This window comes from Lampris incognitus, chromosome 10, assembly GCF_029633865.1.
Source record: "Lampris incognitus isolate fLamInc1 chromosome 10, fLamInc1.hap2, whole genome shotgun sequence".
NCBI classification, from domain to species: Eukaryota; Metazoa; Chordata; class Actinopteri; order Lampriformes; family Lampridae; genus Lampris; species Lampris incognitus.
In genome coordinates, this window is record NC_079220.1 from 18,695,516 (window position 1) to 18,723,317 (window position 27,802).

The 27,802-nt window shown below is 42.9% G+C and overlaps 1 protein-coding gene across 2 annotated transcripts; it reads right to left on the reverse strand.

Annotated features, from left to right (window-relative positions):
• On the reverse strand, nt 1-24,995 carry LOC130120154 (prostasin-like). 2 transcript variants are annotated; one of them, XM_056288823.1, is made up of 10 exons: nt 24,900-24,995; nt 15,593-15,613; nt 15,223-15,382; nt 14,858-15,126; nt 13,219-13,364; nt 12,869-13,127; nt 3,584-3,761; nt 1,772-2,025; nt 1,000-1,097; nt 1-820 (listed from the first exon to the last, which is right to left on the reverse strand). In XM_056288823.1, exons 1-10 carry the CDS (start codon nt 24,955-24,957, stop codon nt 515-517), a joined length of 1,749 nt encoding a protein of 582 aa, XP_056144798.1. In that variant the 5' UTR covers nt 24,958-24,995; the 3' UTR covers nt 1-514. The 2 variants fall into 2 exon arrangements, with proteins under 2 accessions (XP_056144798.1, XP_056144797.1); XM_056288822.1 differs by having other exon boundaries at nt 3-820; nt 1,766-2,025.
• Between the last annotated feature and the right edge of the window lie 2,807 nt (nt 24,996-27,802).

Genomic DNA, 27,802 nt, shown 5'->3' on the forward strand with positions numbered 1-27,802 from the left:
CGCTCACAGAAAGCACAGTAACCTTAGTTACCCTTACTACATTCGGATCACTCAGCAATGTGTCATCTCACCATTTTGCGTGGTCCAATGTTCTCATAGTAAGCACATTTATGCAGCGCTTGTGTAGGTCGGCGGATTTGTTGGATATCTAGCCACTCGCCGCCCTTTCCTCTTCTGTAGCAACTAGCTTGCGGTTGCCATAGGAACGGGCGGATCCTTAAAAGGACCAAAAAGGTTAAAGCTAAAATGCTCAAGCAGCCGACTGAGACACAACTACAACTTTCCCCAGGCATACCAATTTCTTTTATTCGATAATATAATCAGAGGTGCATGTAACAGAAAAAACAAGAGACATTTACGGATAGTTTTGCTGTTAGTAATATGTATGTGATCGAGTCAGCTATTAACCAATATAAGCGTAATAGTTGCATGCTGCATTAACTGTATTATTCCAAAGCATAACAAGAATTCTCACAAATGATATTCAGAATGAAAACATATGCAGCAAGTTAAGTCAGAGAGACAAAACAAGACGAAGGAACAAAAAAAGGAGAGGAACAGAGAGGTTGATGTGGTTTGCAGCGCTGATGGTAGTGGTCATGGTGGTAGGGCTGGCGGTGGTATTTCTTGGAGGGGAAGGAGGAAAGTTTCCCACTGTAGCCTGAAGAAAAGCCTTAAAACTGGAGATTTGTTTGAAGGAAGTAATGTTGCCTTGACCTGCCCTCTCTAAACGTGTTCTGTTAGTGTCTTGGACAGTCAGTACTGCAAGCTGAAGCCAAGAACCATCCTGCTTACACATCAACGGGCCCCCTGTGTCTCCCTGGATGTGGGAGGAAATAAACAAAGTCAGCATGGAAGACATGGAATAGTGCTCTGTATGGTCATGCAAAAATGAACACCTAGCCAGCCCCGATGTTGACGGTTTTCTATTAGTTTTATTAATTTTAATTGTGTTGTTGTATCATGTAGCCGAGTCTTGTCCAGTGTTACAGGCTGTACCTGTTGGAGCTCAATGGCTGTAGTGCAGATACTGTCAAGGGAGGAAGAGTTACCACAATCCACCACAGAGGTCTGAAACTCTTGCAGGACTTGATCAACTAAAAGTGCAACAGAGATGACATCAGAAATTTGAACACAGAGGAACCTAAAAATGGCTTATTCATGTGATCAGAATGCAGTTCAGAAGAGAATGGCTTTTAATTTAAACTCCCCAACTTCACCTAAACTGCCGATGAGCAGTTTGCTATATTTGTTTCCAAATTTGGGAATCTAATAACTAAAGCTAGATGTTGTTGTTTTCGGGTTTATACTACACATACTATTTGCCATTTCACATGCATTTTTTACCCCACATCTCTTACATTACCAAAGCCAAATATTTGTTTAGACATTTGCATGTGACATGAGTACAATGATTTCAGTTATCACCTCAAATAATATCTGTTGCATCAAGGTGTTCTCTATATACATCATTGTGAACAAGATGGAGTACCAGAAACATCTGACAAATACTGTCATGGTCTCCTCTGAGTTAAATTATCTGGTCTATTGAACTCTTCAATGTAAATGTGAGTTATTGTGGGAAATTCAGTTTACCTGGGCTGTGTAAGTGGTTTAATTAAACTATCACCTTAAGCAGATTATCAAGACATGTGCAGGTAAATATACCTATTATTCCGGATCCTTCATGAATATGGACCCAAATAAATGATATGGCCATGTGCAAGGCACAACGGTTTTTATATTGTTTAGAAGTAATATTTACCGCCACCTTGGCCTCCACCCCACCCAGCCACCCAGCACGTAGTCCCTGTGCTGAGAGTTGTGCCTTCTAGATCCACACAGATAGGCTGGATGTAGTCAGTGAGAGTGGGTTTTTTGAAGAGTTGAAGAACTGCCACATTGCTACCAGTTGAGTTACTAATGGTGATATTTGTCACACTCAGCATTACTTCGAAGGGGTTTGATCCATTCTGCTTCAAGCGGCCCAGGATTACACTCCATTCAGTGACAACAACTTGATGGCTATGATAAAAATAAACAAAGAATTTGACTTGATGTTATCCATGAAGACTTTATCAGTAAGTTTATTAAAAAATGACAAAACCCCAGCCACTGGGGATGCACAAGCCAGTGCATTCTTAATGCCGGTCCCAAGCCTGGTTAAATGGGGAGGGTTGCTTCAGGAAGGGCATCCGGCGCAAAAACTTTGCCAAATCAAATACGCAGATCCTAAATCAGATTTCCATACTGGATTGATTGAAGCCCAGGTTACCAACGACCGCTACCTGTACTGTTGGCCAGCAGGGTAGTGGAATGAGGAAGTACAGGAAGGTATATGGAGGAAGAGGTTAGCGAAGAAGAAGTGGGATAGTCAGACAGATGAAGAAAGTAGACTGGACTACAAGGAGATGCAGCATAAAGTGAAGAGAGAGGTGATGAAGGCAAAGGTAAAGACATATGGGGAGTTGTATGACAGGTTAGACACTAAGGAAGGAGAAAAGGACTTGTACTGATTGGCTAGAAAGGGATCGAGCTGGAAACGATGTGCAGCAGGTTAGGGCGATGAAGGATAGGGATGAAAATGGGCTGATAAGTGGGGAGATGTGTTGAGAAGGTGGAAGGTGTACTTTGAGGGGCTGATGAGTGAAAAAAATTAGAGATTATGTGGTGGTAGTGAATCCGGAAGTGTGGTGGATTAGCAAGCAAGGAAGGAAGTGAGGGAAGCTATAAACAGAATGAAGAGTAGAAAGGCAGTTAGTCCAGATGACATACCTCTGGAGGCATGGAGGTGTTTAGGAGAGATGACAGTGGAGTTTTTAATTAGATTGTTTAACACAATCTTGGAAAGTGAGACGATGCCTGAGGGGTGGAGAAGAAGTATAGTGGTACCGATTTTTCAAGAATAAGTGTGATGTGCAGAGCTGTAGCAACTACAGAGGTATAAAGTTGATCAGCCACAGCATGAAGATATGGGAACGAGTAGTGGACGCTAGGTTAAGAGGAGAGGTGACAATTAGCAAGCAGCAGTATGATCTCATGCCAAGAACGAGCACTACAGATGTGATACTTGCTTTGAGAGTGTTGATGGAGGGTATAGAGAAGGTCAGAAGGCGTAACATTGTCTTTGTGGATTCAGAGAAAGTATATCACAAGGTGCCAAGCAAGGAGATGTGGTATTGTATGTGGAAGTTGGGAGTGGCAGAGAAGTATGTAGGAGTGGTGCACAATATGTATGAGGGCAGTGTAACAGATGTGAGGTGCGCAGTTGGAATGACAGATGGGTTCAAGGTGAAGGTGGGATTGCATCAAGGATAGGCTCTGACCCCTTTCTTGTTTGCAGGGGGATGGACAGGTTGACGGACGAGTAGTGAGACAAATATCATGATAAAAGAGTAATAGAAAAAAACCCCGAAGAGCTTATTAAAGCATATAATTCTCAAACAAAGATAAAGTGAAATATTTAATCACAAGTAAAGACAACTTTTAGACTGAACGTGTAGTTTTTCAAAATTATGGAGAAAGAGCTGACATTTAATTTGTCACAGCCTCATATTTACAGTAAACATTACAACTATTTCACCTTGAAAAGCAGTCAGCGTCGGTCACAACAAACTGTTCTGCCACCAGGGTGCCCCCACATACAAAGGTTCCATTTTTATGCAAGCTTGCCATCCAGGGCCACAAGCCTGCTGATGCCACTGAACTTCCTCCATCAAGACGTGGGTTCAAATTTGGCGAGGGGCTTCCACAAACCACAGCTGGGGGAGAAGAGGTTACTCATGAGATTTAAACAGTATGACAAAATATACATGAAAGTGTCTGTCTGGACTACAAGCCAAAATGTAGTCCAGATAGACATTGCTGGGAGAAAATTATTAAAATCAAGTTAAATTATCATAAAGCCTGGCATCGAGTAGCAGACATTAGTTTTGGTAAAATTTAGTTTGCACTGTGCACTAGCTTATGATGATCATTTAATTGAATTCTGGTGTAGACAGATAGGCCAGTGTTATTTGTTTTCGTATAATATGTAAAAACAGCATTTTACTATCTAAAAGCCATCATTAAGCCTTTTCTTGTTTCACCTGATACTGTGGAAATTGGTGCTCACATTTGTTACCAGTAGTCTTGCCTATTGAAAGCCACTTTATTTGAAAGCCACTTTATTTTTTATTTGTATTCTTAAAATGTATTTGTTCTCTGCATTTAACTCATCCTAATGTATAGGAGCAGTGCGCAGCACCCGGGGACCAACTCCTGTTCTTCTTTCCATTGCTTTGTTTAGGGGCACAGACAGGCGTATTAACCCTAACATGCATGTCTTTTTGATGGTGGGAGGAAACCGGAGCACCCAGAGGAAACCCTCGCAGACACGGGGAGAACATGCAACTCCACACAGAAAGGACCTGGGACAGCCTGGGGGTCTAACCCAGGACCTCCTTTCTGTGAGGTGCTATCCACTGGGCCACCATGCCGCCCAATGCAACGCATTTGTTACCAGTAGGCTCAACTATTGCAATGCATTTCTGTCAGGATTTCCCAAGTAAACCATAAGACACTTAGTTACAAGCAGATCAGAACATGGCAGCTAGAGTAGTAACAGGAACAAAAATAAAATGTCACATCCGTCATATCCTGAAAACTCTCTATGGCTACCAACTAGTGCAAACATAGATTTACTTATTTATGTATGTGTGTGTGTGTGTGTGTGTGTGTGTGTGTGTGTGTGTGTGTGTGTGTGTGTGTGTGTGTGTGTGTGTGTGTGTGTGTATGTATATATATATATATATATATATATATATATATACATAGCGAGAGTGTATGTTTGTATGTTCACTTAAAACTCCACAAATACTAATTGTAGAACAAAAAGAAAGGTATATTTACAATCAGCACTTTCCAAGGATTGCACAGTTTGAAAAATATTTCAAAAACCAAGTAAAGAATTTGGTTTATAATTTTGTTGCAAGTGCTAGCTCTTTCTTTCTGGTCATCTAAGCCTCTCTCTTTGTTTAGGCATTAAAGAAAATTATAAATAGCTTCATTACCAGGAATGATATCCCCTCTATTTCTAAATGGGAATTGGTTAAATTTGAATGTAGGAAATTTTCCATTAAATTTGGCAAACAATATTCAAAAACTAAAATGACAATAAATGCTAACATTTTAAAGGAAATAAATAATATTTTAAATATACCACGTCCTAATGATGAAGATAAAATAAAATTGTATTCTTTACAAGAAGAGCTGAATACACTTTATATTGAAAAAGCCAAAGTGGCATTTATCCGAACAAGGTCACAATGGCTGGAATGTTGGGGGGGGGGGGGGAATTCATCGTACTTTTTTAGTTTGGAAAAAAGACTTCGGGAAACTAAAAAGATTTCTTCATTATATGTCAAAAATAGTCTTACTACTTATGAGGAAACAATTTCTACTTTTATTTCTAATTTTTATCAAAAATTATATACTTCTTCTTTTGACCCTCAATTTTGCAGCTCCTTCTTTGATAAAGCTTGTTTATTTATTCCTAAAATAACCCAAGAAAGTATTGAACTTTGTTAAAGTCCTATAACTGATGATGAACTTGGTGCTGTTATCATGAATGTCCCCTCCAATAAAAGCCCTGGACCCAATGGGTTACCATTTGAATTTTACAAAACTTTCTGGGATGACATTCAAGATATGATTTTGGCTGTCTTTGAGGAATGTATTGAGAACAAAGAGCTAGCGGAATCAATGAAACAATGCCTTATTGTTCTAATCCCTAAACCAAACAAAGATAGTTTATATTTAGATAATTGGCGTCCAATATCACTATTAAACTCGGATTATAAATTGATTGCTTCACTGTATGCTAAAAGACTGAAACCCTGTCTGAACGAAATTACGTCACCAACTCAAGCTGGGTTTATGAAGGACAGACACATAAGTAATAATCTTCGCTTAATCCTAGATTTATTAGATTTTTCTGATTTAATTAACGAAGAAGAAGTTATATATATATATATATATATATATTAGATTTTTACAAAGCCTTCGACACTATGGAACACACATTCACAAGTGAAGCTTTACTTCATTTTGGCTTTGGGAAAAATTCCAGAACAATGGTTCACACGCTGTATATAAATACCAATAGCAGTGTCTCTTAAATTAACGGTACTTCACCTCGTTTTGATGTTAAACGAGGTATCAGACAAGGGTGTCCGATATCTCCGTTTTTGTTTTTAATTGCTGCCGAACTTATTAACATATACACTGTACATTGTACAAGTATTGAAGGTATAAAAATAGGAGAACATAACTTAATAATTAGTCAACTAGCTGATGACACCTGTCTCTTTTTAAAGAATGAAGATCAAGTGCCGGTCATATTGGAGGTTTTAAAGTATTTCTCTAAGGCCTCCGGCCTTACTATTAATCAGAGTAAGTGCGAAATTTTAACAGTACATAATTCTGATAAGACGTCAATAAGTGGTATAGATGTAAAAAAAAAATCAGTACAATATCTTGGTATCTTAATAAATAAGTCAACGTCTAATAGAGTATCTGCCAATTTCTCACCAAAGATAGAAAAAGAAAAAAAAAGGTCTGTAACTGTTGGTTGCAAAGAGACCTTACCATACAGGGCCGTGTACTGCTGTCAAAGGCAGAAGGTATCTCAGGAATAATATACCCTGCCATCTCACTTTATGTTGATCCAAAGACATGTGCAGCCATTGATTCTCTCCTATTTAACTTTACATGGAAAAACAAAACTGAGTATGTTAAAAGAAAAACATGCATTAGAAGCTACTTTGAAGGGGGGCTTTAATGCACTAGACTTTCAAACAATCAATCAGATTTTCAAGGTCAATTGGATTAAGCAATGTTTATCTAAAAATAATTGTCAACGGTTTTAGATTTCCAATTTATTTTTTGAATTGTGGTGGCCTAAGATTTCTATTATCTTGTAATTACAAGTGTAATAAATTGCCTCGCAAGCTCGCCAATTTTCCCAAACAAGCTCTTGAATCTTGGATGATTGCTTTCAAGCATAATTTTTCTCCACTTTCATGCATAATTTGGAACAATCAGCATGTATTGTCTAGAAACAAGTCCAGATATATAAAAGAATAGATGGATAAGGGTGTAGTCTTTGTTTTAGATGTACTCACTGAGAGAGGCAACCTCTGTGGATATGAAGATTTTGTTCAGATGAAGGATATGAATATTTCTCGAAAAGAATATAACAATGTTATAAAAAGTATATCACCAAAGTTACTATTTCTCATCAAAAGTGCATTAATATATGGCCCTTTGAGTGGTGAAATTCCCCAAGCTCTTGATTGGTGGGAAAGACCTATCAGATCCTACATGTAATAATCGCCATATCAGAAAAATACTGACCTCAGATCAGAGTTATTTTCCCAAATCGACTCTTTTATGAGAACTAAGTTTTCCAGAAATCATAGCAGAGAAAGTTTGGTCAGACCCCAATAAATTCCTTATTCCAAATAAAATAAAAGAAGTTCACACGAAGGTATTACATAGACCTTTGCAATAAATTATTGTATAGATTTAAAGACGACATTTCTCCAGTATGCTCTTGCTGCAAAACAGAAATTGAATCTATTTCCCATTTATTCTACGAATGTACTTACTCTCAAGAGTTCTGGGTTGAAGTTGCTATGTTGATTTTTCTAAGCTTTAACAGATTGACGCCAATTTTAGAAGACATGGTCTTGTTTCTGAACTGTAATACAGGCTCACAGTCCACCAACAATGCTCTCAAGTTTATCTGTCTTGTCGGCAAATATCACATATGTAAGGCTAAAGAGCTTCAGATCACACCTAATATCCGGCTGTTTTGTGTTGAACTACAACATAAGATAACAACGAACAAAAAAGCTATTAAGACTTCTCAGATAATAGGGAAAATACTTGGTAATAAAAATATATAAATTGCATAATATATACTTGAGCTTGCATCTCCCTCGTATATTCTGATGTTGACAGTATTGTTTTTTGTTTTACTTTTTCTTTCTTTCTTTTAATATCTTTGATGTTAATGTTATGTATAAACACAAGACGTTAAAGTTGACCAGTTCTCTATATTGTAGAGTGCATGGATAAGAAGTCACGCTGGCCGCTGGCTCGCGGGTCTGACCCTTCCGTCGAGCGGTTAACGATGCCTCCTGCGGTGCGGGTGATACAGATTCGCTTCCCGGCCGCGGCAGTTTCTGTGGTTGCGTTGTCCCCCGAATTCGCTACAATATGTTGAGTTGACTGATGTATTTTGTGTTGAAATGTGTATTTCTTTGTATAATGTCTTGAAATGTATCTTTGTATAATGTGCTGAAATGTGCATTTCTCTGTGTAATGTGTTGTATTGTTAAAAAAGAAAAAAAAGCCTCGCTCTTCTTCTCTCTCGATTACCCAGGTGTACTATAACTCACGAACCTCAGCGACACCTACAGGTCGATGGTATATATATCTTTCTTATTTATATTATCTTTCGATATATATGAAGCAAGAGTGAATGTTTGTATGTTCGCTTAAAACTCCAGAAATACTCATTGTAGAAAAAGTCAGTATGTAGCAAGGAAGGCGTGTGCTGGTAAATGTCTTTAAATGTGGCTGTTTGAGCCTCGGCTGGGCAGTTGCACTGCAAGACAACTCAGGCTTTTTTGTGCTTACAATAGTCTTTAAACCTGATACTCTCCTTGTTTCGAAGACCACTTCATTTTGACTGGTTTCTGCCATAACTGACCACCACAGTGGTCAGGCAAAGTTGTGTAGTTTGATCTGATTCTAAAATATCATGTCATGTGCATTGTCATTACCGCCGTCTTGTGGCAAGACGGCAACAATGTTTTGCGGGTGTGTGTGTGTGTGTGCGCGCGCGCTTGTGTGTGTGTGTGTGATTAATTATAAAGCGCTTTGAGTGGCTGTTGCAGCCAGAAAAGCGCTATAAAAATGCAGATTGATTGATTGATTGATCGATCAATCGATAAAACAGATCGATAGAACAAAAACAAATGTATCTTCAGAATCAGCACTTTCCAAGGGTTGCACAGTTCGAAAAATATTTCAAAAACCAAGTACAAAATTTATTTGCGAAATTTAGTTTATTGTGTGGCAAAATGTGACATATTTTTGATATTCGATGCCATACCTTGTTATGTCATATCAATCAAAGGAATTTTTCAGCCCCGATGCCAGGGTTATTAGTGCAGATCGTCATCCTGGATTCGAGGTGGCAAGAGTGAGACTGGTGAGCACTCTTAACTTACTTATCACAAAGCACGAGACAATTTCTTGTTGCCGCAACACACGCAACGTGGTTTACCCAGGGGCGCTTGAGCACTGAGCGATTAATACACACATTGGCAAAGAAGCCTGATGAATGGATTGAAAGTTCTCCATCCATCCATCCATTATCCGAACTGCTTATCCTGCTCTCAGGGTTGCAGGGATGCTGGAGCCTATCCCAGCAGTCATTGGGCAGCAGGCAGGGAGACACCCTGGACAGGCCGCTAGGCCATCACACACACACACAAACACAAATACACACACACAAATACACACACACACACACACACACACACACACACACACACACACACACACACACACACACACACACACACACACACACACACACACACACACACACACACACACACACACATTCATACCTAGGGACAATTTAGTATGGCTGATTCACCTGACCTACATGTCTTTGGACTGTGGGAGGAAACCGGAGCACTTGGAGGAAACCCATGCAGACACGGGCAGAACATACAAACTCCACACAGAAGATGACCCGGGATGACCCCCAAGGTTGGACTTCCCCGGGGCTCGAACCCAGGACCTCCTTGCTGTGAGGCGACCACTGCGCCACCATGCCGCCGACTGAAAATTATGACATTTGATAATTTTCGATAATAAGATTCGTTCATTCGACATTCATTTATCACATTATCATGTCATAAATTACCCTATATTTCATCATTGATTATATCGTAAAGATCAGATCGTGTTGGTTGTTTTGGTGAGAACATTTTCCCCAGGCAGCGCTGGGTACCTCTGCTATGCTTTAACAACCATAGAACACACAAAAAAACAATCCCCTACCCTTCCTATAAACAGAAGATGGGGGGGGGGCATAGAGTGAAATACAGAGACACTGCACTAGCACGGTGTTATATCCTTTAAAGAGGCCTTCTGTCTAACCAGAAATGATCACATCCCAACGATGGCGTCAGTGATGTGCCTATAAGTACTCTAGGTAAGGCTGCCAAAACTTTAGAAAGGTGTTGTATCCGTTGGCGTCCGGATAGCGTTGAGGTCTATTCCGTTGCCTAACAACACGGGGATTGCCGGTTCGAATCCCCATGTCACCTCCGGCTTGGTCGGGCTTCTCTACTGACATAATTGGCCGTGCCTGCGGGTGAGATGCTGGATGTGGGTATGTGTCCTGGTCGCTGCACTCGCACCTCCTCTGGTCAGTCGGGGCGCCTGTTCGGGGGTGAGGGGGAACTGGGGAAATAGCGTGATCCTCCCACGCGCTACGTCCCCCTGGCGAAATTCCTCACTGTCAGGTGAAAAGAAGCGGCTGGTGACTCCACATGTATCAGAGGAGGCATGTGGTAGTCTGCAGCCCTCCCGGATTGGCAGAGAGGGTGGAGCAGTAACCGGGATGGCTTGGAGAGTGGGATAATTGGCCAGGTGCAATTGGGGAGAGAAAAAAAGGGGGGGGGTGTTGTATCCTTTTTTAAGACTGTATGTGATCTTTTCAAGAGGAATATTTGGATAAGCGGCTTGGATAATGGAAAGGGAATGGATGGATTTCCAAACACCATCTATCAATGAGGGGAGGGGAATCAGATTTCCACGTCACTGTTATGCATTTCCTGGTCACATATAAAGCGATTTCCATAAATGTAATTTGGGAATTGGTTGAGGATCTACCGACACTTGTGAAATTCACCAGTAAGCAAAGCTCAGAATCTAATGGGGAGGATAACTCCTGTGATCTTGGTCAAGGTGTCACAGAAGTCGTACCAAAAGGGCCTCACCTTTGTACAAAGGCAGGTACAGTCCAGGAAGGAGCCAACCCCTAGACCACATCTGAAGCACATTTCTGACAATTCAGGTTTGGATTTATGTAGTTTCTGTGGGGTGAGGTACAGTTGATGGAGGAAATTATAGTGAACCAGTCTACCGGACATTAATGATAGCTGACAAACTGCCTTGACATAAATCTGAACCAGAGTTGTTCATCAATTGCTATGCGGAGATCTGATTCCCATCTCGCTCTAAATTTGTGCAGACCTGGCTTTGGACCCTCATTCAGAAATAATGAGTAAATTTTAGAAATACATTTATGTACATTTCCCTCATGAAGCAGTTTCTCCACATCAACGGCACAGGTAAAGTCATTCCAGGACCCAGGTTGGTTCTAAGAAAAGATCTTCACTGAAGACAGCAGAAGAATGTCCAAGTCTCATTTCCTCTTAAATTGTTCAAAGGACATGAGTAGTCCTTTTTCATAGCAGTCTTCCAAATGCTGGATCCCGTTATGATGCCAAGCCTCCAGAATTTTGCTGTTTAGAGTCATGGTTATGAGTTCATTTTGTCTCAGAGGTGTTTTTAGTGACAGTCCCATTTTCCAAGACGTCCATGAGTCTCACACCATATTTTAATCAAATGCTTTAAAACAGGATTGTCTGTCCTGTTGGGTATAATTCTGGAGTTCCACTTATAAATAATCCAGTGGAGCAAGGACTTTAGCATCCTTACTCCACTGGATACCTTTTCTTTCAGAGAGTGCAATCCAATTTGTATCCAGGAGGGGACACTAACGCCCTCATTTGAGCTGCCATATGATCTTTAAAACAGGGTAATTGAAGGCCCCCTAATCTTTAATCCCACGTTAATTTTTGTATAGATACACTGGGCACTTTACAATTCCATATAAATTGTCTAACATGTTTGTTGGGGGTTTTAAAGAATGTTTTTGGTGGTGGAATGGGTAAGGACTGGAAAAGATACTGTAACCTCGGTAAATGTATTAATTTTCACATAGTTAACTCTGCCAATTAGAGTAATGGGCAAAATTCATCCATCTGTGTAGATCATCTTCAATTCTACTGAGCAATAGAAACATTGTCTTCCCCCCCCCATAAAGACAATAGACATCACATATAAGGCCCTACATGGTCTTGCCCCTTTATATATTTCTGAACTTTAGCATCCTTACTCCACCTCTAAACCACTCAGATCTTCCAGTCACGTTCTCATCTATACCCCGCTCCCTCCGCAAAACCAAAGGGTGACTGTGCTTTTGCCATGAGGGCCCCATCCCTCTGGAACAGTCTCCAACCCCCCCCCCCGACCCCCGTTAGATCAGCTGAGTCTGTAAACAGCTTTAAAATTTTCTCAAAACCCATCTCTTCCGACTTGCCTTCCCTGTAATGGGGCTGTAATTCTTACTTTTCTGTATATAACTGTATATGTATGTTGTTTATTTTTTCTGTATCTATCTTGTGCAGCACTTTGTAATTCTGTTTTAAAAAGGTGCTATATATATAGTATATAAACTCGGACTTGCGTGGTTGCCTCCGCCATCAGTGTGTGAATGTGTGTGTGAATGGGTGAATGTGAGGCGTATACCGTAAATTGCTTTGAGTGGTCGGCAGACTAGAAAGGGCTATATAAATGCAGTACATTTACCATTTACTATTTAATATATGCATCACAATACGCAATACCGAAAAATGTGCAAAATCAAAATACTATTGTATCATGACTTAAGTATCATGATAATATCATATTGTGGGGCCCCTGGTGATTCCCATCCCTAATAGTTACTCACGTTTGGGTGCGGTTGTTGTAGGTGGTGGTGGCAGGCCGTCACATGTCGCACTGAGATCTCCATCAGTTCCAGTGGAGGTGAAGGTAACAAAGCCAGGCTGGTTGCTGCTAATGTGGCTGTTGATCCATGACTGATACTGGGACACTCTGGCATAGACCCCTGGGAATTCAGGCCTAGCACAACCAAAACCAAAACTCACAATGCCAGACTGGATCCAACGACCATCTTGTTTGCTTACCATTGGGCCACCTGAATCTCCCTAAAGGGAAGGTTAGAAAGCATCAGTAAGCCTAATGATCAACTAATTCATTCTCATTGAGTAATCTGGCTGTGATATGATGATGAGTCACCTGACAGGAGTCCTTTCCTCCAGCAGCCAACCCAGCACAGATCATGTTGTCTGTGATGGATCCCACTCCATAGTGGCAGTTACACTGCCTGTTCCCCACAACAGGGACCTCCACCTCCTGGAGCGTCATGGGTGGTGGGAGCGGAACTAATGGGAGACATCCAGTCCATTAAATAAGCTGTTAGAAACTGCACATCATTTCCATGGTGCTATTTAAGCACCTGCCATGTGTCATTTATGAAGCACTGGCCATTAATATAGCCCAAAAGTCATGGAAGAAAATCTTAGTTAATTGCAGAGCATGGTCAGTTTGCTTGTATTTCAATACACTGAATGTGACAGAATAGAGGCATATATTTTGCAAATCTAAGTCCGTATTTTAGTCATTCTGTCCTGAAGTGTGCTTTGTATATGGCATAGCTTTGTTCAAACATCCTTTATGCTTGAACAAAAATGAACATAGCTTTTCTCAGTGATCGTTATCATCCTGTTATGTTTACTTTATTAAGGGAATGATGTTTTCCAGGATGACAATGCCCCGGTCAAAAAAGAACGAGTGATCATCCAGGCGTTTAAATGTGTGGTCCATTACAACGTGAAATCAGCTGTGGAGAAATAATAAATTCATTCATCCATTATCGAAGCCGCTTATCCGAATTTGGGTCACAGGATGCTGGAGCCTATCCCAGCAGTCATTGGGCGGCAGGTGGGGATACACCCTGGCCAGGCCGCCAGTCCATCAAAGGGCTGACACATTTACACCTAGGGACAATTTAGTAAGGTCAATTCACCTGACCTACATGTCTCTGGACTGTGGGAGAAATAATACATTTTGAAATATAATTTAAGATTATAGTTTTCCACCAACTCTAATTGAGATTAAGATCCAAGTTAGTCCCTCAAAGTTATGATGTTCAAGGTGTTTGGGTAGCGTAACGGTCTATTCCGTTGCCTACCAACAGGGGGATCACCGGTTCGAGTCCCCGTGTTACCTCTGGCTTGGTCAGGGGTCCCTACAGACACAATTGGCTGTGTCTGCAGGTGGGAAGCTGGATGTGGGTATGTGTCCTGGTCGCTGCACTAGCGTCTCCTCTGGTCGGTTAGAGCACCTGCTCAGGGGAGAGGGGAAACTGGGGGGAAAAATGTGATACTCCCACACACTAAATCCCCCTAGTGAAACTCTTCACTGTCAGGTGAAAAGAAGTAGCTGGCGACTCCACATGTATCACAGGAGGCATGTGGTAGTCTGCAGCCCTCCTCAGATCGGCAGAGGGGGTGGAGCAGCGACTGGGACGGCTCGGAGAGTGGGGTAATTGGCCGGGTGCAATTGGGGAGACAAAGGGGGGAACCCCCCCTAAAAAAAGTTATCATGTTCAAAGTGATTTCTACTGACCCTGTCCTCTGTGAAACAAGTACATAGGTCATACCAACGTGGGAGAGAGGACAACAGCATTCTGCCTGCCCAGGAAAAACCTATGCCTTTATTGCTCATAAAGGTTCTAGCAAAAGCCTGAAGGAGGTCATCAAGATTGTTTCTTCTATATTGTGTCCACATTATCTATGTTTTCTCTCAAAAGGATAGCCTGCTAAATCAACACATTCCACCCACACTGACAACACCCACATCCACATCCACTTACCCCCACTTGCAATGGTGCCCCAGCCGGTAACCCAGGTATCAGTCCCGTTATGAAAGTTGCTGCCTGGTGCTGCCAGGCAGACTGGTTGAATGTAGTTGGTAAAAGTGACTGATGAAGAGAGCTTCAGAAGACATATGTCGTTGTCATTACTGTCAGAGTTGTAGTCAGGATGACAGATGATCTGTGATACTGTCCGGACCACTTCATTGGAGTTGTTACCTTGCTGATTCTGGCGACCCAGATAAACTGATAAACCTGATGTGCTGTTGCTGAAGACAGAAAAAGACATACATTTCTCAATACTTCACCATTTTCCAAAAGTATTTTCTCAAAGTGTAAGACACAGTTTGTTGGCGACTCCTTACCTTGGGAAGCAGTGAGCAGCAGTCATCACCCATAGGTTGTTAATGAGAGACCCTCCACAGAAGTGTCTGATTGTATGCAGACTGACCTGCCAGGGCCAGCTGCCTGCAGGGGCATCCTCTCCTCCAACAATCCTGTTGTTCAGAGGAGGCTGGCCACATACTAACAAAAGCAGAGAAGGAGTGTTTTATTTAAGAATCACAAAGCACATATTTAATTATTTAAAAAATAGGAAAACCAACTCCTAATCGTATATGAAAATAATTATGTATTCATGGCATAATTGCAGAATTGGGCTCTTTGCAGCAGTGATCAAAATTTAACTCAAACTAAAAGCTCTGTAGGTAAATACAATTGTTATCATATGCTTACCATTCAGCTGTGAATGAGATCCTGAAATACAAGACCAAGACAAAAACATTAGTAAAGGACTAAGGGCTGATCAAGCTGCTGCTGCAAATACATAATAGCACAAAGTGAAATTTGATTTTGTGCCATTGAATGTACATCTGTCATTTTTGGCTCCACATTTTCGGGCTAAAAGCATTTTGATGTGAGCAGTTTGCATACCCTCCAGAAGCTCTGTGATAAACCTAGATTAAATCTGACTAATTATTGAATATGATGGACACAGCCAGGCAGACAGATCTATCTATCTATCTATCTATCTATCTATCTATCTATCTATCTATCTATCTATCTATCTATCTATCTATCTATCTATCTATCTATCTATCTATCTATCTATCTATCTATCTATCTATCTATCTATCTATCTATCTATCTATCTATCTATCTATCTATCTATCTATCTATCTATCTACAGTTTTTTATGTTTGTTATACAAACCCAAATTCCAATGAAGTTGGGACGTTGTGTAAAACGTGAATAAAAACACAATACAATGATTTGCAAATCCTTTTCGACCTATATTCAATTGAATACACTACAAAGACAAGATATTTAATGTTCAAACTGATAAACTTTATTGTTTGTTTTTTGAAAATATTCACTGATTTTGAATTTGATGCCTGCAACACGTTCCAAAGAAGCTGGGACAGGGGCAACAAAAGACTGGGAAAGTTGAGGAATGCTCAAAAAACACCTGTTTGGAACATTCCACAGGTGAACAGGTTAATTGGAAACAGGTGAGTGTCATGATTGGGTATAAAAGGAGCATCCCCGAAAGGCTCAGTCGTTCACAAGCAAGGCTGGGGCGAGGTTCACCACTTTGTGAACAACTGCGTGAGCAAATAGTCCAACAGTTTAAGAACAACGTTTCTCAATGTACAGTTGCAAGGAATTTAGGGATTTCATCATCTCCAGTCCATAATATCATCAAAAGATTCAGAGAATCCGGAGAAATCTCTGCATGTAAGCGGAAGGCCAAAAACCAACATTGAATGCCCGTGACCTTCGACCCCTCAGGCGGCACTGCATTAAAAACCGACATCATTCTGTAAAGGATATTACCACGTGGGCTCAGGAACACTCCGCCAAACCATCGTCAGTTAACACAGTTCGTCGCTACATCTACAAGTGCAAGTTAAAACTCTACCATGCAAAGCGAAAGCCATATATCAACAACACCCAGAAACGCCGCCAGCTTCCCTGGGCCCGAGCTCATCTGAGATGGACTGACGCAAAGTGGAAAAGTGTGCTGTGGTCTGACGAGTCCACATTTCACGTTGTTTTTGGAAATCATGGACGTCTTGTCCTCCAGGCTAAAGAGGAAGAGGACCATGCAGATTGTTATCAGTGCAAAGTTCAAAAGCCAGCATCTGTGATGGTATGGGGGTGTGTTAGTGCCCATGGCATCATGGGTAACTTGCACATCTGTGAAGGCACCATTAATGCTGAAAGGTACATACAGGTTTTGGAGCAACATATGCTGCCATCCAAGCGACGTCTTTTTCAGGGACGTCCCTGCTTATTTCAGCAAGACAATGCCAAGCCACATTCTGCACGCGTTACAACAGCGTGGCTTGATAGTAAAAGAGTGCGGGTACTAGACTGGCCTGCCTGCAGTCCAGACCTGTCTCCCATTGAAAATGTGTGGCGTATTATGAAGCGCAAAATACAACAATGGAGACCCCGGACTGTTGAGCAACTGAAGTCGTACATCAAGCAAGAATGGGAAAAAATTCCACCTACAAAGCTTCAACAATTAGTGTCCTCAGTTCCCAAACGCTTATTGAGTGTTGTTAAAAGGAAAGGTGATGTAACACAGTGGTGAACATGCCCCTGTCCCAGCTTTTTTGGAACGTGTTGCAGGCATCAAATTCAAAATGAGTGAATAGTTGCAAAAAAAACAAAGTTTATCAGTTTGAACATTAAATATCTCGTCTTTGTCGTGTATTCAATTGAATATAGGTTGAAAAGGATTTGCAAATCATTGTATTCTGTTTTTATTTACATTTTACACAACGTCCCAACTTCATTGGAATTGGGGTTTGTATTATATATTTCAGTTTTTGAGCGTAACACTGATGCACTCCTACCATTTTTATGATCAATTGTTGCATTATCCACGCGTAGCCCTCCTTTTAAGAATTTATTCATCAATTTCTATTTAGAGCACCAGTAACAAACCAAGTGTTAGCTGTGTGAGGCTCTTCGAGAGTTGGACTGATCATGCAAAGCCCAAATCTGGAACCTAATTTTCTTCTGCAATGAGCAGGACATCTCCAGCTACCAACACTTGTCCAGTTCAAACACCTGTTTGATTTTATATTTGTTTGCTTTTGATGATGGAACCAACACTGTTTAGACAGACACCACAACTTGGAGAGGAAAACAGTGTGTGTGTGTGTGTGCGTGTGTGTGTGTGTGTGTGTGTGTGTGTGTGTGCGTGTGTGTGTTTGTGTGTGTGTGTGAGCACACAGGGCATGTGTGACGCGTCAGTGCAGTAGTACTGGCGTAGTAGTGCTTGTAGTTAGTGCATGCTGCATGCTGCTTCTGCTTGCTACTTTCTGCTTTCAACTACTGCTGCCGGCTAGCCCTCTTGCAGGGGGTGAAAAGAGGAGCCGAGTGCATAAGTCTCCTCCTGCCGGTACATAGCCTCTTCGTCGCCAAAACTCCTGCAGTGCCTCCTCGTGGCCAAACACGGTAACTGGGTACTTTGCGGTCCCAGGCCAAACTGTAGGGGATCTCAGAACAGCAGTGGGCCCCAGAGAGAAGGCATGCAGGCCCACCGGTGTTTGGACACGTCCTGGCATCTCTCAACCACTGTCCCAGCTATGGGCTAATAGCAACTAAGTCCTCAATGGCAGAGTGGGCGCAAGATGGTGGCTGTGAGGAGCACCACAACGGCCTCAAAGGCGGAAGAAGGCTGCAGCAAAGAAGGGACTGTCTGGAGGCTGCTGTGCACCAGCTTCCCCACATTAAAAGATTATACACACAGGCGTCCTCCCAAAAGGGAATCGGACCGTTTAACATCCCGGACAAAGTCCTATGACAATCAGGAAGTGGTGACGGGGGCAGGACCATGAAGTCTGTCAGCTCCTAGCCACAACCTGACACACAGGCTGTGGGTGTCTGATTCAGCCGTTAAACTCTTGGGCTGAGGCAGAAAGAGCTTTTCGGCAGCTGCACCCACGACTGAGCAGTCCTATTTAGGATCCACTCTGCTCACCCCAGTAGGGGAAGGGGCCGGAAAAGGTGCCCTAAACATAGCCTGCCTCGAAAACTTCCGTCTGGGCTACTGCACCCAGAGGGATCGCCACTAAGTGGTCAGAAACATAAATGGAAGCAAACTTACATTGGAACCTGGAACATGCGGACCCTCATGGACAATAAACACAGTGATCGACCCGAAAGGCGAACTGCCATCATTTCCAGGGAGCTAAGGAGTTTCCGGATCGATAGTGCAGCACCCTTCGAAACCCGACTAGCTGATGAAGGGCAGCTGAAGGAGGAAAAAGGCGGATACACTTTCTTCTGGAAAAGAAAACCTGCTGATGAGCCAAGGATCCACGGCGTGGGTTTTGCTATCGTTACTCGGAGAATCACCCGTGCCATGGAATTACTGGGTATCCTCGTTTGAGTGTCTCCTCGCTGCCGGCTTGGACGACGTGTCAGACGGGAGAACGTGTGCACTGTTGCAGCACTGTCTAGGAGCAGAGGGACAGCGCATGTTTGGAACTTTCACAAAATCCACCAAATATGAAGAGATTGTAAATCTACTCAGAGTATTTTGCCACTCCACAGAGCGCTTTTCTCCATCGCGTTATATTCAGGCGCTGCCACCAACGAGCGCGTGAGTCTGTATCCCAGTATGTGGCTGATATACGAGGCCTAGCTAGCGTATGCAAATTTGAGGAGCTACAAGATGAAACGGTACGTGACCAACTCATTTTACACACAAACTGACAGAATTAGGGACAACCTGTTGCTCGAAAATGATGACCTGACACTAGCCCAGGCTCTTAAGATAGCACTGCAGGTCGAGTCTGCATTGGAATGCGCGGCCAGTCTGTCTTCTCCCACCTCGCTGCCCCTGAATAATTCACCCTGTTAGACACTACTGGCACAGAGATTCACACCGTTGCCAACCCCTGGCAGCAACAGTGGCCTGCACTGTTTAACGGGCTGGGCTGCCTTCACCCACTAGCCCGTTAGACCCAACAGTAACGCCTATCGTGCAGCTGCTCCACCGCTCTCCTCTGGCCCTGTGCGATGACATCTCTGAGCTACAGCACATGCTTGATGATAGCATAATTGATCAGGTGAACGCTTCACCTTGGATATCCAATTTGGTTGTGACTAAGAAGAAGAACGGGGGGCTGCGCATCTGTGTGGCCCTGAAAGCGGTAAACAAAGCCATAATACCTGATAGATACCCCTTGCCAACGACAGAGGAGCGCACTGCCTAGTTCCATGGGTCCACCATTTTCTCAAAACTTGACCTCCGCTAGAGCTATCTCCAGGTGCCCCCACACCCTGAAAGCCGCAACCTAACTGCCTTCATTACCCACAAAGGGGTCTTCCGCTACACACATATGGCTTTTGGGTTGAGTTCAGCTCCAAGTTGTTTCCAGAAAATCATGGCCTCCATCTTTGCTGGGATCCCGGGCGTGGCCGTCTACCTTGACAACATCGTTGTCCATGGAGCCACCACCGCAGTGCATGACGAACGCCTCCGCGGCGTACTTGGTGCATTAGCTGAGCACCACCTCACACTAAAAGGTGAAAAGTGCATTTTGGGGGCTTCAGCCATTGAGTATTTGGGGTTCCGCCTCTCCACTGAGGGCATGCGCCCGCTTCACTCGAACATGGAAGCCATCCTATGTGTCCCAGAGCCCACCTCACCTGCCCAGGTTGCTTCCTTCTTGGGCATGACAGCGTATTATCTCTGATTTTTGCCGCAGTACTCTGACACAACGGCGCCGCTGCGCAAACTTTTGAGGACTGATGAGCCCTGGCTCTGGACACCAGCCTGCTCTGACATGATGCACTACTTGAAGTCACAGCTCATCTCACCACCGATCGTGGCGCACTTTGACCCAGCCAGCCCTACCCTGTCACATGTGATGCCTCCGCCATTGCCATAGATGCCGTGATGTCCCAGCTGCATGGGGGAGTGGAAAGGCCAATTGCTTTCGCCTCCTGAGCACTCAGTCCCACAGAACAGAGGTACTCAGTAGCGGAGTGAGAGGCTTTAGCATGCCTCTGAGCCTGTGAACGCTGGCGCGTGTACCTTTATGGACATGAATTCACCTTGAGGACGGACCATCAAGCGCTTACCACCCTCCTGGCCACATCATGCACTGGCCACAAACCACTACGGCTTCACCTTTGGACTGATCACTAACAGCTGTACAACTATCACCTGCAGTTTACGCCAGGCCTGGATAACGTGGTGGCTGACCTGCTATCACGTTCAATCCCCAATGTACCCACACCCCTGGTTCCAGCCTCTGAGCATGACCAGGCAGAGCATGACCTTGTCCAGCTTCTCCACACACCCCTTCAGGAGACGGTGTCACTGAGGGAGCTCCAGGATGCCTCAGCAGCTGACCCTGTCCTCTCCTCAGTTTCAATGTACATCAGGCAGGGCTGGCCCACGAAGGTGTCAGATGAGCTGTCTCCCTACTTCAGAATCCGGGAGGAGCTGACATGCTGGCATGACACTTGTGTTACCAGAGGGCTTTGCACTGTGGTCCCAAGTGCCCTTCGTGCGTGTGTCCTTGCTATGGCACATGAGGGCCACTTGGGCATAGTCAGGCTCAAACAACGATGCCGGAACCTTGTATGCTGGCCAGGGATTGACAGAGACATCGAGACCTTGGTCAAGGACTGCACTGCCTGTCTGTTCAGTGGCAAGACCAGGGCTCCAGCCCCGTCCCCGCCCATGCAGCCCCTGAACTGGCCGTTCCAACCCTGGCAGCATCTACAACTCGACATCTGCGGCGAGCTGCATGGGGTACCATACCACCAGCGGTTTCTTGTTCTGATCTATGACCTCCAATCTAAGTGACCAGAGGTGACACCCATGGGCTCGGTAACAGCCAAGGTGTTAATTGATATTTTAGACTCCCTGTTCTCACGATGGGGTTTGCCCAAGAAAATCACGACCGATAATGGACCCCATATGGTCTCACACAAACTGTCCCCCTACCTGAAAGGGAAAGGGATCCGCCATATTTGCACAGCTTTCTGTAACCCAGCTGCCAGTGGGGGGTGGGGGGTGGAACGACGGAATCAGTCCTTAAAGAACAAAATCAGGGTGCACCTCGCCCAAGGGCGCATATTCAATACCAGCCTCCTCCAGACACTGCTGCACTATCGCGCCACGCCGCCACCCCAAATGCCACCACCCCACATGCCACCACTGGATTCTCCCCAGCCTCCCTCATGCTGGGACGGGAGCTTCAGCAACTTCTGGGTAGGCTCCTCCCTGACCTGGCCCATGCTCCAACTCACCTAGTTCAAACCACAGTCAACACACGTTAGAGCCAGATGAAGAACCAGTTCAACTGGACACGACGAGCCAGGCCTCCTGCCATTGCCGCTTACAACTGGGTCTGGATCTGACGACCTCACTGCGACAATAAGCTACAGTCATTCTGGTCAGATCCTGTCCAGGTCAGCCGACAGCTTGGCCCAGCCACATTCAGGCTCATGGATGGCACTTGCTGGCATGCTAGCTGCCTGTGCAAGGTACAGGCCTGCCTTGGGCCAGGATTGGGTGTGGCCCCTACAGTAGCCCTACCGGCCTCACAGCTTGACACCTTAGCATCCCCAGTCCCTCTGCAGCTCGATACCTCAGCCCCTCCTGTTCAGCTACGAGTCATGGAGCCAAACCTTGAGGCTAGTGCTGCACCTGTGCCCCGCTCAGTCTATGCACGTACCAGGCCTGTGCACTTGCGTGACTTTGTGACCGAGTATCACACTTAGGTTATTGTGAGGGGGGTGGGGGGAGTGTTACGTCTGGCATTGCTGCGACAATGCCGTGTTCCGATCCAGTTAAATGTTTTGACCTGAGTGACGTCAGTGAACTTTGTTAGTTGTGTTGTTGATTAAATGGAGTACGCTCTGACTAGAGCTTTGCCTGTCGTGTCTTTTTCACAACATAACACTTACTATCCATTGTATTAGTTGAACAACTTGAAGTGTAAGAAACATTTGTAATTTGTAGGGAATTATGCACTGACAGTTTTGATTTATGCATTCTTTTTCTGACATGGAGGATGCAAAGTTATGCATATCTTCATTCTTGCTCAGTGACGGCACAGACACCATGCTAGCATTTCCTGGAACCGCTGTGTGCTGTATTTGAACTTCTACTTCCTCGAACATTTGACACCATTCCATTTGTTGGAAGAATGTAGGTGTTGCAAAGAGGTAAATCACTCTACTACTTTAACACAAAGGCTCAAACATTCCACTTGTCATATCTGAATGATCACCATGTGTGTGTGTGTGTTAAATCCTTTTGTTTCCCTATGCACTGTTCCTTGAAAAACATCACACCAGACAACAACATCAAACCTGTTTTCATGACAAAGCAGTTTACCAATGTTCTTTGTCCTGGCCTTCATGTGTTTTTCAATAAAAGAAAACATGTACGGTCTTCGATCAAACTAGTTTGGGTAGAGGCTAAATTTCCTCTGACTGATGATGGAAGTCTTTATTCAAATGTGCGAGAGTTTAGCAATGGAATGCACCAGGCTCTGAGCTGCTGCATCAATTTCAGTTCCATTTAAACCTTCTGTCTATACGTGAGCCAGCCATATCTGTGTATTAACCAATGTCAAGTGCAAGTCGTGCGAGTTTGCAACAGGAAGATTACCAATAATGACATGAGTGATCGAGGATCAAAGTATTAAGTAAGAGCATGATATCTTAGTATGTCATCAGCTCAAAGCATCTAACGACAGTCTCATGCTTGGTGAACAAAGTACATAGTAGCTACAGGGAAATATCATAGGCGTTACGCTATGGTCCTAGTACGTGTTTGGGTCACAGTGAAGTGAGAACGTGGCACCATGGAAGAACATGGTGCACACTGAATCAAGCCATCAAAGAGTACTGGCCACTGACGATTTGTCCAAATGAAAACACAGCTTGACTACATGACACATCATCAAGCAATTACCTCAAACAGCAGGATACTTTTGGAGTGGCAGGGAAACGGTTGATGGCGGTAAGGAATTTTAACTCACTTATATAATTAAAGAAGAACCATCCAACTCTATCGCCTACACTAATGCATACTTACCCCACTGTTGATTTATCCCCACCACATGCTTTGTAATAGTTATGGGTATTTACATACTAGGATGATTCTTAGTATTATACTGGGCAGGAAGTTTGTACTTACTATCCAGTAGTAGGTTTGCATCTACTTTCTGGGTGTTAACTAAGTATTTAGTACAATTTTTATGGGTACTTTCCCTGATGTTTACAATTTATGACAATTAACTTTCCTACTTGGTTGCCATATACTTAGAAGGAAACTATTTACTATCCAGTTTATTGGGGCAATTTCTTGATAGCCACCATTAATTTGTTTAGAACAACTGCTTTGCTATTGAGCAGTAAGCATTATGTACCTATAATGTACCATCATATAACTGTAATATATATATTATATATAATATGTAATATATTATATATTAGTTATTAAATATTATATAATGTAACTACATATATATATATATATCTACATATAATGGTGCTTTGCCATGTAATCTTCCTGATATGTTTTCACGCGCTTACCATATAATAACTTAACACTTTCTTTATATTTCTCATGGGAACTCTCCTAATAACTACATTTCATTACTATTTACTTTGGAGTAATTTTCAGTACTTACCATACAGTGTTAGGGGCACTTATCCGGTAACTATATTTTATTACCATGTTGTTTGCTAGTAAATATATGGCAATTAGTGGACTGAAAAATTAAGGATTACCGATATCTTCACCTTGTTATTCACTCATTTTCCCTTTCCCTTCCCTTTCCATCAAAAGCTCTTTAAATTTTTACAATGGTGTTCGCCATTGTGGCAATAACAATATCAAAAAACGCATGGTTTTGGAGGAACTTGGAAAGATAGATCGATAGATCGATAGATCGATAGATAGATAGAACAAGGTCAGTAGTCATCCAAACGATGTGAATCATAGTCTGTGATTCTTGGCTTATTGAGAGTCAAGATGCAAACAGCTTACCTTTGGGTAGAAGGAGGACTATCAAGGTTAACCTGCCAAGTATGCTGGGGAGCCCCATGATGGATGAATAGTTGTGCAGGTTTGCTCAAAATGATCTCTGGCTTTTATCTGCCAGTCATTTTCTCTGTCGCTAAAGTCACACCCACAATAATGAGCCTTTTATCAGAGGCTCAAATCATCCCTCCTCACCTACCATTCTTCTTTTGTTTACCTGTCCTGTACCCATCAGATCAGACTGAGACGGTCTCCTTCCCCCACCGCGTCATGCACATATTTTCTTGTACACCAAAGCTAACGACAACAATCTGCTTACTATAGCTAGTTCTGGCAGTGGCAATGTATATCACATATCATCTCACCAAATCACAACTGTCTCTCTACCTCGACGTGTAAGCAGGCCTCCCAATTCCTCTATTGCCACCCTTAGACATCTTGCCCAAATCAAAATGAAGTCATCCACTGCTGGCCCCAATCAAAGGCCTATCCCAGCAAACCCTAGTAGTACACAACCCCTGAAACTGGGCTTTATCAATATCAGATCCTGTCTATAAAAGTGACGCTAGTAAATGACTTGCTCTCTCTTTCTCTCTCCCTCTCTCGCTCTCGCGGACAATTGTTCATCCTTTATGGACTGTCTGGTGACCATGGATCATCTCTCTCTCTCTCTCTCTCTCTCTCTCTCTCTCTCTCTCTCTCTCTCTCTCTCTCTCTCTCTCTCTCTCTCTCTCTCTCTCTCTCTCTCTCTCTCTCTCTCTCTCTTTCGAACACCTGACAACTTCGGAGCCTGTTTGTGATGCGTCCTGTTTTCCCTTGGTCACAGTCCCACCCTGCTGGAGATGTATGCCATCGTTTGCGCTGTTCTCGCTTAAAATTGCTTGTACACTATTTGTTTTAGGTATGACAACTTCGGCATCATGCTCATCACTTCTTTGTCTTCATTCTCTCTGTGTGTGAATGCTGTGAAGTCTGCCTCGCCTCTTGTGTGCATGTGAAGGCCGTTCTCTCTGCAGAGCCCCACTGAGCAGAGCTGGTTTGCGGTGCCGCCGGCACCTGACTGCATCTGTGGGCTTCCTGGCGCTGTCTTGGATGGACACAGGTTCACTCAATTTCTCTCTTTACAATTTTATCACAACCACATTTAAATTTGCTACATCTTATGCATTAAATATGTATTCTACGTTAGTACGCGCTGTGTAATCTATAATGTTACATTATAATACGTTATTTTTGTGTATTTTGTGCACATTTGACACATATTGCATGTCTGTCCGTCATGGAAGAGGGATCCCTCCTCAGTTGATCTTCGTGAGTTTTCTTTCCTTCTTTTTTTCTCCCCTGATAAGGTTTTTCTCATGGAGTTTTTCCTCATTCGGGTTTAGGGTCCAAGGATAGAGGGTGTCGTATATTGTATACTGTTGTATATTGTATTGATTGTAAAGGCTTTCAGGATTAGCTTGTGAATTTGGGATGAACAAATAAACTTGACTTGACTACCCTTGCTCAGAGCTAACACAGTATATACGATAACGACCACTGGACGGCGCAGTGGTTACCGCTGTCGCCTCACAGCAAGAAGGTCCTGGGTTCGAACCCCAGCAATTTAAAAAGCTCGGAGGCGTACCAATATCTACACAGCAATAAAGTCGGCCGGGTGCTATTTAAGGATGTTGGAAACTCCACTGCAGGTAAAAGTCCTGCATTCAGAGCCTTAAGTAAGAAAAAAGTATGTATAATCAGAAAAATCTACTTAAAATCCGAAAAGTAGAAGTACACATTGTGCAGTAAAATGTTCCCTGTCAGTGTTTTTAGCATTATATTTTATGTTTTTGTATTGACATTACTGCTGCATCAATGTGTTTGTTGCATTTTACTGCTGTAGATATTTAAAACGGAGCACAGTTGAACTACTTTATACACTGTTTGTTACTTTAATCTACAGCAATGCATCATATTCTATAAGAACATCATATGTTTGTATCATGGCTGTGCTGTGAGAATCGTGTATCTCTAAAAAATCAGAAAAACAGCCTGATTTCAGCTTTGTGACTGATATGGATTTTCCAACTAACCCAAGAGGGTTTTAAATAGCTTATTGAGATTAAGAAGAAGGAGAATTTTCTCAACCCATGAAGGAACACTTTCATCCTTCAGTTTATCACAAACACTCAAATTCAACACGTCTGGTTTTCACTGGACAGGAATGGTATGAACATTTATCTGAAAAGTAACTAGTAACTAAAACTGTCAAACGAATGAAGTGAAGTGAAAACGACAATATTTGCCTCTGAGATGTAGTGGAGTAGAAGTACAAAGTTGCATAACATAGAAATACTCAAGTAAATTACAAGTACCTCAAATTTGTACTTCAGTACAGTACTTAGTTAAATTATGCCACTGGTGGTTAGTCATGTTGACTGTGTTAAGTCATTGTAAGTACGTAACCTTGTAAGCAAGACATAAGAGTGTTGAACTCTAGTAGTGGAATCCCTGTGTAGAGCAGGCAGTCTGCATCATCTTTCAGTGTAACGTCTGCAACAGACAGCGACCTCTCAGGGAATGGTGTTGTTGTCAAGCCACATGTGATGGTTGCTGCTTTGGAGTAGCTGTGGTCCTCCATTGCTGGGTCTGCCCACTGAGTTTGGGCATCATGAAAAGACTTTGAAATAGGGCCTGGCTCCTCAGAAACCTCCATCTCACCAAACTCGTCTGCAGGTAATACATAAAGTGCATATTTAGGTCACAACATTTTTTATTTAACCTTTATTTATACAGGTAATCCCGTTGAGACGACGGGGTCTCATTTTCAAGACAGACCTGTCCTGGAACAAACATAAACAATACAATATAACACTGAGTTACAGACAGACAGGTTGATCAGTACAACAACAAAAAAACATGAGATG

Coding starts and splice junctions, on each gene's coding strand:
- LOC130120154 (XM_056288822.1), bottom strand. CDS start 24,957: ATGGGGCTCCCCAGCATACTTGGCAGGTTAACCTTGATAGTCCTCCTT. Junction 15,383..15,592: donor ATCTCATTCACAGCTGAATG/GTAAGCATATGA, acceptor TGCTTTTGTTAG/TATGTGGCCAGCCTCCTCTG. Junction 2,026..3,583: donor GACGCTGACTGCTTTTCAAG/GTGAAATAGTTG, acceptor TTTTTATCATAG/CCATCAAGTTGTTGTCACTG.